The 12,520-nt window shown below is 40.1% G+C and overlaps 1 protein-coding gene across 5 annotated transcripts in view; it reads right to left on the bottom strand.

The window, feature by feature from the left end:
- LOC134341158 (CUB and sushi domain-containing protein 1-like) overlaps positions 1-12,520 on the bottom strand; it is a 2,430,601-nt gene that overhangs the window by 707,044 nt on the left and 1,711,037 nt on the right. For all 5 annotated transcript variants that reach the window (XM_063038952.1, XM_063038962.1, XM_063038968.1 and 2 more), the window contains one exon: positions 9,525-9,646. In XM_063038952.1, the coding sequence (XP_062895022.1) occupies positions 9,525-9,646 (122 nt within the window). The remainder of the gene's footprint in view (positions 1-9,524; positions 9,647-12,520) is intronic.

Here is a 12,520-nt window from a genome sequence, read left to right as displayed (position 1 = left end):
TTCTGTGTTTGAGAATATGTTGCCAAAGGGAGTAGTGGAAACAGGTGTTTCAGATAGACACATCAACAGGCAGGGAATGCAGGGATATGGACCGTGTGCAGACAGATGAGATTAGCTTAATTTAGCATTATGGTTGGCACAGACATTATGTTGTAATGTACTGTGTTCTTGGTACAACTGCGACAATTTTGATGCCATTTTCACAATGATGCAGTGTTTCAAACCTAAGTCTCAACAGTTCCTTTTTCCCTACAGATCAACTCAGAGGAACTCAGCAGGTCAGTCAGCATCTATGGAGGGGAATAAACAGTCGACGTTTTAGACCACGTCTAGAATGAGAAGCTGAATTCTTCAGCATATTGACTGTTGCTCTTGGACTACTAAATTAGATTGTGGGAAACTGGAACATTAGTAAATGGCCAGGAATAGCATTGTGGGGATTATGAGAAAAGAGTTCAATTCAGGATATCAGGAAAGTGTGAGGTTCTGGATAGCAAGGGGTGTGAGGGAGAGATGGATTCCCCATGTGTGGGAGCAGAAATCCTGGGGAAAAGAGGACTTCTAAGCAGAAATCTTGGGAAGAGGGGAACAAAGTTGGAAAACAGAAGAACCATGTTTAGAATGATGCTAAGTTGACTTGGAAATAGGGCAACAAACTGCATACATGACTCCAGAGTACAAGGATTGAGACCAGATTTCAGACTCAGCAGACTATTATTAAAGTTCATAATAGTTCTATATGAAAAAGGTATTTTCAAGCTTTTTTTTTATCTTGACAGCTGTTGTACTCATTTAAATTGCAAAATAATTTCAAATGCAAAATAATTTCAAAAGCCAACTGCAACTTATTCTAGAGGGCCAAATAAAACACTCAAAATCTGGACTGTATAATATCTATTGTAGTGTTACATATTGTGTATTATGTTTCACTTGCTTATTCGCATATTTATCTGCAGTTCAATAAATTCCCTTGGTTGCCTTAGTCTTTAGGTTAGCTAATGTTGTAGTATTTTGTGATAACTTTTAGATGAGGAAAACTAGCCAGTGGAGAATAATTCTACAGAAGGACATTTTTTAAAATCCTAAATGATACCTGAGAAAGCTGCCAAACTCTCAAGAATAATGAAGATGTCATTGTTCACAGAAAGAGGCTGTAAGGAATTTAATGGAGGAATAAGCAGTAAATAAGTATGAAAGGAATTGAAGAACTTGAAGTGGCTGAATGAATTAGTATAAATTCTAACGTATACTAATCTCATCTGGTAACTCCAATTTAACCTTATAAGTGGTTCATCAAAGAAAGGGCACAGACAATAACAAAACATATAGAACATAGACTTGTATTCCATTCAGTTCTGGGTTGTTCTATTGCAGGAAGAATAGGGAGACCATAAGGCTATTTAAAACCTCCATCCATAAACCCAGCCCACCACTGCTGACCACCACCACATATACATCATATAGTGTAACATCATGTATATACAATCAGTCAATGTACACTCAGTGGCTACTTTATTAGGGGTTACCTCCTGCTGCTGTAGCACATTCAATGTTTGACATGTTGTGCATTCAGAGGTGCTCTTCTGCACACTATCGTTGTAAATTGTGGTTATTTGAGTTACTTTCACCCTCCTGTCAGCTTGAATCATCTGGCTATTCTCCTCTCACCTCTCTCATCAACAAGGCATTTTTTCCCACAGAGCTGCCACTCACTATTTTTTGCACCATTCTCTATAAACTTGAGAGGCTGTTGTGTGTGAAAATCACAGGAGATCAGCAATTTTTGAGATACTCAAACCACCCCCTATGGCAGCAACAATCATTCCACAGTCAAAGTCACTTAGATCACATTTCTTCTCCATTCTGATGTCTGAACAACAACTGAACCTCTTGACCATGTCTGTATGCTTCTATATATTGAGTTGGTTGATTAATGAGCAGGTGTACAAGTGGCCAATGAGTGTATGTGTATATATATATGTTACTTGTCTATTGTGCTTTATAGGATTGCTTTTATATTTATATGTATTGTTCTTTATTGTGCCTTCATGCAGATTGTGTTTTTTTCATGCTGCACCGGATCTGGAGAAACAATCATTTTATTCTCCTTTACCTTTGTGTACTGAAGAATGACAATAAACAATCCTGAATCTTGAAAGGTATTTCTATAAAGCCATGAGACAGAACTCAATTGAATTTTTTCACTGTTTAACTCCATCCACCCTTTGTCTGTAGTGCTCGTATGCTGTTGAAAATGTCCTCTAGAGCATGGAGTTGCTATTATCTAGGGTGACCGTTCATGATGATGGATAAACATTTACTTCATCAATCTAACTCTTACTTTTTGTAAAAGTCCTTCTTCAAGCAATTTACATAATTACTTTCAAGAGTACTTGATGTTTCTGTTTCAGTAACAACTTGTGGCAGTCAATTCCAGGTTGTAATCAATGTATGTGGAGATTATTTACCAGTCAACCATTTAATTATTTTCTGTTAGAAATAATGTGCATTGCCCTGCAAGGTGGTGGACTCTGCTCAATGCATCATAGGCAAGTCTCTCCCCTCCATCAGTGGTATCTAGTCAGTGCTGCCTCAAGAAGGTAACATCCAAAATCAAATATTCTCACCATATGGGCCTTGCCATCTTCTCACTGCGATGGGAAAACATCAGGACTGGATGGTGTGAACTCCAAGGTCCTGAAGAAGTGTGTTGAGCAGCTGTGTGGAGTTCACCAGCACATTTTCGATCTGAGTCTCAGCCTGGAAAGGGTCCCGATTGTATGGAAAACATCACGTGTGGTCCCAGGACCGAAGATGAGCCAACCCAAAGTTTTGAATGATTACCACCCAGTGGCCCTGACCTCACAAATCATGAAGCCCCTAGAGAGACTGTTCCTGGCTCATCTCTGACTCCTGGTCAGATCTGCCCTCGATCCCCTGCAGTTTGCCTACCAGAAATACACTGGACGATGCTATCATCTACCTGCTGAACAGAGCCTATTCTCATTTGGATAAGCAGAGCAACACTGTGAGGATCATGTTTTTGATTTCTCAAGTGCCTTCAATACCATACAGCCCTCACTGGTGGGGGAGAAGCTCCACTCAATACAGGTTGGCACTTTCATTGTATCCTGGATAATGGACTACCTGACTGGGAAACGACAGTTTGTGCAGTTTCAGAGCTATGTGTCTGCACTGGGGCCCCACAGGGGACTGTATTGGCTCCCTTCCTGTTTACTCTGTATGTCTCTGACTTTAGATACAACACTGAGTCATGTCATTTGCAGAAATTCTCTAATGACTCAGCAATAGTTGGCTATATAAAGGGAATACAGCTGGATGAATACAGGGCCCTGGTGGAGGTCTCACTCAAATGGTGCACACTGAATCATCGACATCAGTAAGATGAGGACCTACAAGGACCTGGGGGTGCACCTGGAAGACAGACTTGACTAAAGCACCAACACAGAGGCAGTGTATAAGAAGGGATAGAGTTGTCTCTACTTTCTTGAGGAGATTAAGGTCCTTTGGAGTATGCAGGCCTTTTCTTCACATGTCCTACCAGTCTGTTGTCACTAGTACAATCTTCTATGCATTAGTGTGCTGGGACAATGGCATCAACATGGGTGATGGCAACAGGCGCAATAATCTGATTCAAAAGTTTTGCTCTGTTCTAGGAGTCAAACTGGACATACCGGAGGCTGCAGCAGAACAAAGGACCCTCCAGAAAATCCTGACAATTCTGGACAATGTTTCTCACTCTGTACATGCCACCTTGGCTGAATGGAGGAGCACTTTCAGTAATAGACTAAGACAACTGTGCTGCTCAAAGAGTGCTATATGAGGTCATTCTTACCCTCAGCTACTAGCCGAGGAAGTGAGGAACCCACTCCTGTTAGACCGTTATTAATCTCTGTTTACCAGAGCTCTGTTTAAGCTCAGTTTAGCACAGTTTACACACCCTGCTATAACGGACACCCTGTGCAAAATTACCATCACTTGTTATCTGGACAGTCGGAATGTCACCCATTATTGTATAATATTATGGTAATTGTTGCACTACCATCTTATCAGTGTGAACTTGGTAAACTTGGCAATCTTGTAAACCTTGTAAATCTTGTAATCTTTGATTTGTAAATCTTGTAGATCTTATTTTTAAGGTGACTATTTTAATTCTTTCTTACTTCTCTCGTAATACGTGAATATCTGTGCACTTGTAATGCTACTGTGACAATACAAATTCCTTTGTGATAAGTATTTATCTATCTACCATCCTCAGTAGGAGGTACAGGAGCACCAGGTTGAAGAACAGCTACTTCCCTTCAACAATTTGGTTCTTTAAGAAACCGGCATAACCTTAATAATACCATTTTAGCAACATTACAAACACTTTGACCAGTTTGCACAAAAATAGGTTTGCTTTTTTTGTTTTAATTGTGTTGTCTACTGAAAAGAAATAGTGTGTCATTTATGTTTAATTTACGTTTCATTTATGCATTTATTGTGAATCCACAACAGTGGCTCTACTTTGTTAGGGGTTTGAGGAATTTCAGTACGTCATGAAAGACTCTTGCAAATTTCTGTAGATATACCGTGGAGAGCATTCTGACTGGTTGCATCATTGCATTGTATGGATGGTCCAATACACAGGATCACAAGAAGCTGAAGAGGATAATGAGCTCCATTATGAGCACAACCCTCCCCAACATCGAAGAAATCATCAAGATATGATATCTCAAGAAGTGTCATCCATCATTAAGGATCCTCACTATCTTGGACATGACCTCTTCTGAATACTACCATCAGATTTCTGAATTGTCCATGAATTCTACCACATTTTGCTGTTGTATTTATTTATTTTGTAATTTATAGTACACTGCACTAGCACTGCAAAACAACAATCTTCACATCATATATGATAGTGATAATAAACCTGATTCTGATTCTGTTTCTGATGCTGCTGCACACATTGCACCAGTGCTCAGAGATCCATGTGCATAGGCCATTAAACTCAACTTTGACCTTTGACAAATGTAGCCAGATGACTGTTAAATATGATTTTTTTATTGTTAAAATGCACTTGTGTATTCACCTTGGTAATGGTAAAATAGCTGCCTGTGCCTTTAAGAGAAAATGGTGATGTAATTTTGCATGGGTGGAGTAGAACAAAGAGTTGCCATGTTTTAGAAAGGACGACGTTCGAATGCTTTTCCCAGGTTCAGTGCGGAAAGGTGAATAATACTTGATAATATCCATGTAAATTCATTTATACTGGTTTGTAAATCTAGAATATCAGTAATTTGATGTGTTTTACAGGAGGATGCTTTAGATTTTTGCGAGTAAATTGATCAGCACTGGATAGTGTGATTGCGAAGCTCCTTAATTGGCCTACTAGGTTTGGGTTTGGGTATTTGAACCTCCATAATATTCCGTGTGGGAATTTAAACTGGAGGTGGTAGTGTTTTTTTTATGAGGTCGAGTTGCGAGCTCGACATCAACCCGGCACGGATAGAGAGCGCGCTCGGGAGTGGTCTATCACTGGATCGAACTCAGGAACCTCCATTCTTGAGCCCGGCACTGATCTCACTGCGCCACCAGACAATAATTCAATTACAAGGCAGTATATTGTAAAAATTTATTCGTCCGTCTTTAGTGTTTCATGACCGAATTTGAATGTAACACAGTAATGTGAATGTGTTAATCTCTGTCCATGTAGCGTGGGCGAGGAGAACTCATTTCAAGGTCTAACCTATATGCTAAAGCATGTGTATTCCAAATGTAAGCATATCTCTTAGTTGAGATGAGATGTATTTATTCATACTTTCAATGTTGTGTATAATGTACAGGGTTGGTGGGTTTCAAACATTGTTGTATTGCTTTTTTTAAGATTTGCCACTACCGTATTGGTTTTGTATATTTTGTTTTAGTTATTTTCATACTGCATACGTAATAAGGATGTAGTCTGAAATTAAACTGAGATTGTAGTAGCAGGAACTGTTTTAATTTATTTTGTTGTTTTTATTTTGATACCCATTTTCTGCAATAGAACATCTAAAACAGGTAAAGGAATTTAAGACCTGGAAAAGTATTTGTTGTCCTGCGTGTGTATTTTTCCCCAAACTACAAAATTTAAAACCAGCTCTAGCACCTCTCTAATAAAGTGATGCAGTACAGGACTAAGCTCATTTCTACCTTGAGTTCACACAGATAAAATAATAAATTGCATTGTGCATTTTATTGATCTAATGATTAAAGATTAAAGATGAGTGCTATTTGTCATATGTACATTGAAACATCGAAACATACAGTGAAATGCATCGTTTGCATCAAGAACCAACACAGCGTGAGGATACGCTGTGGCCGCCCACAATTACCACCATGCTTTTCGTGCCAGCATAGCATCCCTCAATTTACTAACCCACACATCTTTGAAATGTGGGAGGAAACTGGAGCATCCAGAGGAAATCCACACGGGCATGGGGAGAACAAACAAACCTCTTATTGCATTTTATAGTTTATTTTAAATTATGTATTACAATATGTACTGCTGCCCGAAAACGACATATTTCACAACATATGCCAATGATATTAAACCTGATTCTGATGATAAGAAAGAAGTACAAAGTTTGTTGCTCATGATCTTTTATTCAGCGCAGAGAACTAAGGAATTGGAAATGAGAATAGTGAAAGAGGGCAACAGCAGAAAAGAACAAAGCAGAGAGAGAGAGGGCCAATATGCTCAGCTCTTCTTTTACCACATTGCTAATTGAATTTCCATAGTTAACAGACATTCCATTCAAATGTTATATGAAGGAGTTAACCAACCAGACAGCCCCTATTCAAATACTACAATACCCAAGAACCTTCAGAGTAATATAAGAGAACTGTAACCACTTGGAAACATACTAAACAATTAGATTTAAAAAAGGTAGTTATATAAAAGTACAAAAAGCATAAAAAAGTTAATCTACAAGGAAAATAAATTATACAATCTAATTGAACAGTGTGGAACTTAAGTTGATTTTCAAAGTCTTTGGCATAAATAAAATGTCTTCATAATTCATAATACCAAAACTGACAGAAATGAGAGGCATAAATGGAGTCATTACAGTACACCAGTAATCTGTGATTAAACAACAGGACAAGGCAGTAAAGTAGCAAGTTCGGCGGTCAAAGCCCAAAGGTCAATCAGCTGTCTAGAATTAGAATCATTGTCACAGAAAAGTACAGCACAGAAACAGGACCTTTGGCCCAACTAGTCTGTGCTGAACCATTTAAACTGCGGGCTCCCATGGATCTGTACTGGGACCAGAGACCTTCATTCCCTTATTGGATTCTGATCCACTTTACTATATTATCATCCAGATCATTGATACAGATGACAAACAACAAAGGACCCAACACCAGTTCCTGTGGCATATCACTAGTCACAGGTCTCCATTCAGAAAGGAAACCGCTCTCCTGCAAAGCAAATGTTGAATCATATTTACTAGCTCATTCTGAATTCCTAAGAACTGGTAACCTCTTGACCAACCTCCCATGCAGGTCCCAGCACCTCATGTCATATGAGGATGGGTTGTGCAAGTTAGGGCTTTTTTCTTTGGTGTCTCCGAAGATCGCCTCTACCTGACTCAATAGGTCAGGTAGCATCTATGGAAATGAATGAACAGTCAATGTTGCAGACCAGGACACTTCATCAGCACTGGAAAAGAAGGGGGAAAGATGCCACAATAAGAAGGAGGGGGAGGGGAATGAGTGCAAGCTGAAAGATAACAGGTGAAGCCAGGTGGCTGGGAGAGGGCAGATTAATTAAGAAACTGGGAGATGATAGGAAGAAGAGATAAAGGGCTGGAGAAGGAATCTGTTTGGAGAGGAGAATGGACCATGGGAGAAAGAAAGGAGGAGGGACACTGGGGAGGAGAAGATACGTAAAAGTGGTCAGAGTGGGGTAATGAAGAAGGGAAGGGAGGAAAAATTACTGGAAGCTGTAGAAATTAGTACTCATGCCATCAGGTTGGAGGTTATCTGGATGGAATATAAGGTGTTGCTCATACAACCTGAGTGTGGCTTTATCGTGACAGAAGAGGAGGGTCTAGACTGACTTGTGAGAATGGAATAGGGGTTGGAATATTCATCTACAAACTTCTATAGATGTACTGTTCAAAGAGTCCTGACTGGTTGCATAATTGTCTGGTACAGCAATTCAAATGCACAGGAACATGAGAAATAACGAAGAGTAGTGCACTCTGCCCAATAATCATGGGTACATCTCTCCTCATCATCGGATGTATCTAGAGCATACGCTGCCTCAGGAAAGCAATGTCTATCATTAAAGGTCCCCAGTATCTGGGCCAAGGTATCTTCTTGCAGCTACCATCAAGCAGGAAGTATAGAAGCCTGAGGTCCCACACAACTAGGTTCAAGAACATCCTTTCAACAATTCAGTTTTTGAACCAACCAACACAACCCGAAATACAACATTACGTTCTCTTGGCACTTGGTTCTAATTGTGTTGAAACTGTGTATAATTTATATTTAATGTTAAGATTTTCTTGTCAATGCTGTTGATTTTATGCTATTTGTCTGTGATGTTGCTACAAGTAAGCTTTTCATTACACGTGTGGATAAATATACTTGCACACAAGATAACTTTGACTTTCGATAACTTGAAGGCCAAGCGTTGGAGATTCCGTACGTATCAAGGTTCATCTCTGAGCGCAGCCAATCAGTGAAACATCGACTGTTCATTAATTTCCATAGATGCTGTCTGACCTGCTGAGTTTCAGAATTATATGTGTGTTGAGGTAATTAAATTCCTATCCTGGGGTTGGAGACTGGCTTCCAACCCCAGGACAGACTACCTCTAGAGTACTAGGTACCAGACTCAAACTGCAGGTATAAGGCCTCTGACCACCACTCATGCCAACTCAGGAGTTTCAGCAAGTGAGTCTTGACCTCTGGACTCACTGACTTCAGTCTTCGACCTTTGGGCTTTGACTTTCTGTATTAGCTACAGGACTCATGAACCATGGGACTTTGAACTCTGGATGCACACAGACCTCCAGTTTTGGAACACTGACCTGGAGAGTCACCAGCCCTTGATCATTGGGCTTGCTGACCAATGTTCTTGATTATGGGAATTATTGGTTTTCATCCTCAGTGCCTGCCAAACTAAACCCCAGGGATTGCAGTTTTTCAACTGTGGAGTACTCTGACCTGGACTCAGAGCACCTACTCCTGCCTCTCTTTACATTTACTGTCCTCTAACATGCCTCAGTGCTGACCCTAAACACTGACTAATCCCCCAACTCCTCACACTGTCCTCTCGACATTCCTACGAACCTCAGATTATCTAAGTCTGGGGTGTGACCTTGACAGAAATCGCTTCTCAGCAACATCTTGAATCTTGCACTTCATTGTTTTTGCACATTAAAAATTCATTCCTTTCACTGACAGATGTGAACACATTTGACTGAGATAAAAACAAGACAGGGGTAATAAAAAGTCAATGGAAGGCTGCTTACCTTATCAGGGTCTGTGGTGCTAATAACCCAGATGCAGTGTGCATTATTCTCGTACTGGACGGGGTAATTGGGAGATGTGATGACACCACTTGGACCATGTAGGTTGGAGCCACATGTTCTTGCTAAAACAGAAACGGAGATGAGTGAACATTGTTTAAAAAAAAAGCTTGCTACATCCATCAATCTCTGAGTCATTAATCAGAACTAGATCAAGCTCATTATCATTGAAATATGATGAATCTTGAAACTGACACTCACTTCCAAACTTTGTCAAGGTTTGACAATTCAGAAGGAAAGATTCACCAGTGTGAACACTGTTGGATTGGACTGTTTAATTGTCATTTTCTTTGCAGCTTAAAAACCAATTACCTGTTTGTATTTTATATAATTACTTAATCACATGTAACTAATGGTCACAGTATGTATATGCAATTGTACAGCATGTCCCCTAGTGATTACATTTGCATGATTCTGGAAAATACTCTGGTACTGCATTTTTTGGTTAGAAGTTCTTTGATTGGTTGATTTGTATCTGCAAATTTAAAAGGAGTGTTTCTTATTTATGGTTAAAAAAAAAGAACTGGCCACACAGTCCCACCACCTTGGCTTCTTTTCTCCCTTCCCTTACTAGACCTTTGTCACTGTTAGTTTTCAATTTTTTTTTGTTTTATAACACTTAATAAAATGACTGTGAAGCAACAAGCTTTGTGCTTCTTTCTTCACTTCTGAAAGAACCTCGGGTTAAAAGTATCGGAATCCAACAACATCTCAGAATTAAGTTTACTACCACTGACTTAAATGATGTGAAAATTTATTGTCTTGCAGCATCAGTACAGTGCAAAGACATAAACATCACTATAAATCACAAATTAAATAAAATGTGCGAAAGAAAAGAATAATGAGGTTCACTGGCTGTTCAGAAATCTGACGTGGGAGAGGAAGAAGTTGTTCTGAGTCAAACACACAAAGTTGCAAAGCTCATGCAGGTCTGTAGACCATAGCTGGTGGAAGTAAAGGCAGAATCAGACAAGATGATTTAAGGATGCTTCTCTACAGGTTGATATCTGCAGAATCTCTGCTAATTTATCTAACATCTGGTAATTCTTCCTCCGTCTCCATCCCTCTTCTTCCATTTTCCACTCTGGCCTCTCCTTTTCTCACCTGCCTATCACCTCTCTCTGGTGTACCTCCTCCTTACCTTTCTCCCTTGGTCCACTCTCCTCTCCTATCAGATTCCTTCATCTCCTGCTCTTTACCTTTTCCACCTATTACCTCCCAGCTTCTTACTTCATCCCATCCTCCCCATCCAACTGGCTTCACTCATCACTTCCTCACTTGTACTCCTTCTCCATCCACCACGTTCTTATTCTGGCGTATTTTCCCTTTCTTTCCAGTCCTGATGAAGGTTCTTGGCCCAGAAAGTCAACTGCTTATTCATTTCCATAAATGCCACTTGACCTGCTGATTTCCTTCAGCATTTTGTATGTGTTGCAGAATCTCTTGTGTTTTTGGTTTGCTGTTGTTGTTTTATTGCTTGTTGTCTCTGTTTTATTGTGTTCTGTTATTGCTTGTGCTGTTCTGTTGAATGTGCCATTTTGGTACTGGAATGTATGGTGACACCTGTGGGCTGCCCCCAGCACATCCTTAGGATGCATTGGTTGTAAATGCAAACGACACATTTCACTACATGTTTCAATGTACAAGTGATAAATAAATGAATCTGATTCTGACTAAAGGCAAAGTAAAGGCAGGTTAAAATGATTTTTTAACAGCATTCAGTAAAAAACATAGAAAATCTACAGCACAATACAAGCCCTTCGGTCCACAATGCTGTGCCAAACATGTACTTACTTTAGAAATTAGTTATACTATCTATTTATTATTTATCATTAACTTATTTATTTAGCCCAAAGGGCTCCCAACATGCAGTCCATGGACCCTTTGATTAAAGGTATAAACAAAAGTTGGGAACATCTGATTAAGTATGGGTGGAAGTCAGGAACAGGAAGGGAGCAGTTACTCTATTGGGGGTGTTCTATAGGCCCCCTCGTGCAGCAGAGATACCGAGGAGCAGATTGAGAGGCAGATTTTGGAAAGGTGCAAAGATAACAGGGTTGTTATCATGGGTGACTTTAACTTCCCTGATATTGATTGGCACCTGATTAATTCCAAGGGTTTAGATGGGGCAGAGTTGTTAAGTGTGCCCAGGATGGATTCTTGTCACAGTATGTGGACAGGCCGACTAGGGGGAATGCCATACTAGATCTGGTACTAGGTAATGAACCGGGTCAGGTCACAGATCTCTTAGTGGGTGAGCATCTGGAGGACAGTGACCACCACTCCCTGGCCTTTAGCAATATCATGGAAAAGGATAGAATCAGAGAGGACAGGAAATTTTTTAATGGGGAACGGCAAATTATGAGGCTATAAGGCTAGAACTTGCGGGTGTGAATTGGGATGATGTTTTTGCAGGGAAATGTACTATAGACGTGGTCAATGTTTAGAGATTTCTTGCAGGATGTTAGGGATAAATTTGTCCCGGTGAGGAAGATAAAGAATGGTAGGGTGAAGGAACCATGCGTGACAAGTGAGGTGGAAAATCTAGTCAGGTGGAAGAAGGCAGGATACATGAGGTTTAGAAAGCAGGGATTAGATAGGTCTATTGAGGAATATAGGGTAGCAAGAAAGGAGCTTAAGAAGGGGCTGAGAAGAGCAAGAAGGGGGGCATGAGAAGGCCTTGGCGAGTAGCGTAAAGGAAAACCCCAAGGCATTCTTCAATTATGTGAAGAAAAAAAGGATGACAGGAACTAAGGTAGGACCGATTAGACATAAAGGTGGGAAGATATGCCTGGAGGTTGTGGAAGTGAGCAAGGTCCTCAAGGAATACTTCTCTTTGGTATTCACCAATGAGAGGGAACTTGTTGATGGTGAGGACAATATGAGTGAGGTACATGTTCTGGAGCATGTTGATATTAAGGGAGAGGAGGTGTTGGAGT

This window comes from Mobula hypostoma, chromosome 2, assembly GCF_963921235.1.
Source record: "Mobula hypostoma chromosome 2, sMobHyp1.1, whole genome shotgun sequence".
Lineage (NCBI taxonomy): Eukaryota > Metazoa > Chordata > Chondrichthyes > Myliobatiformes > Myliobatidae > Mobula > Mobula hypostoma.
This window is presented reverse-complemented; position numbering and strand designations above follow the sequence as displayed.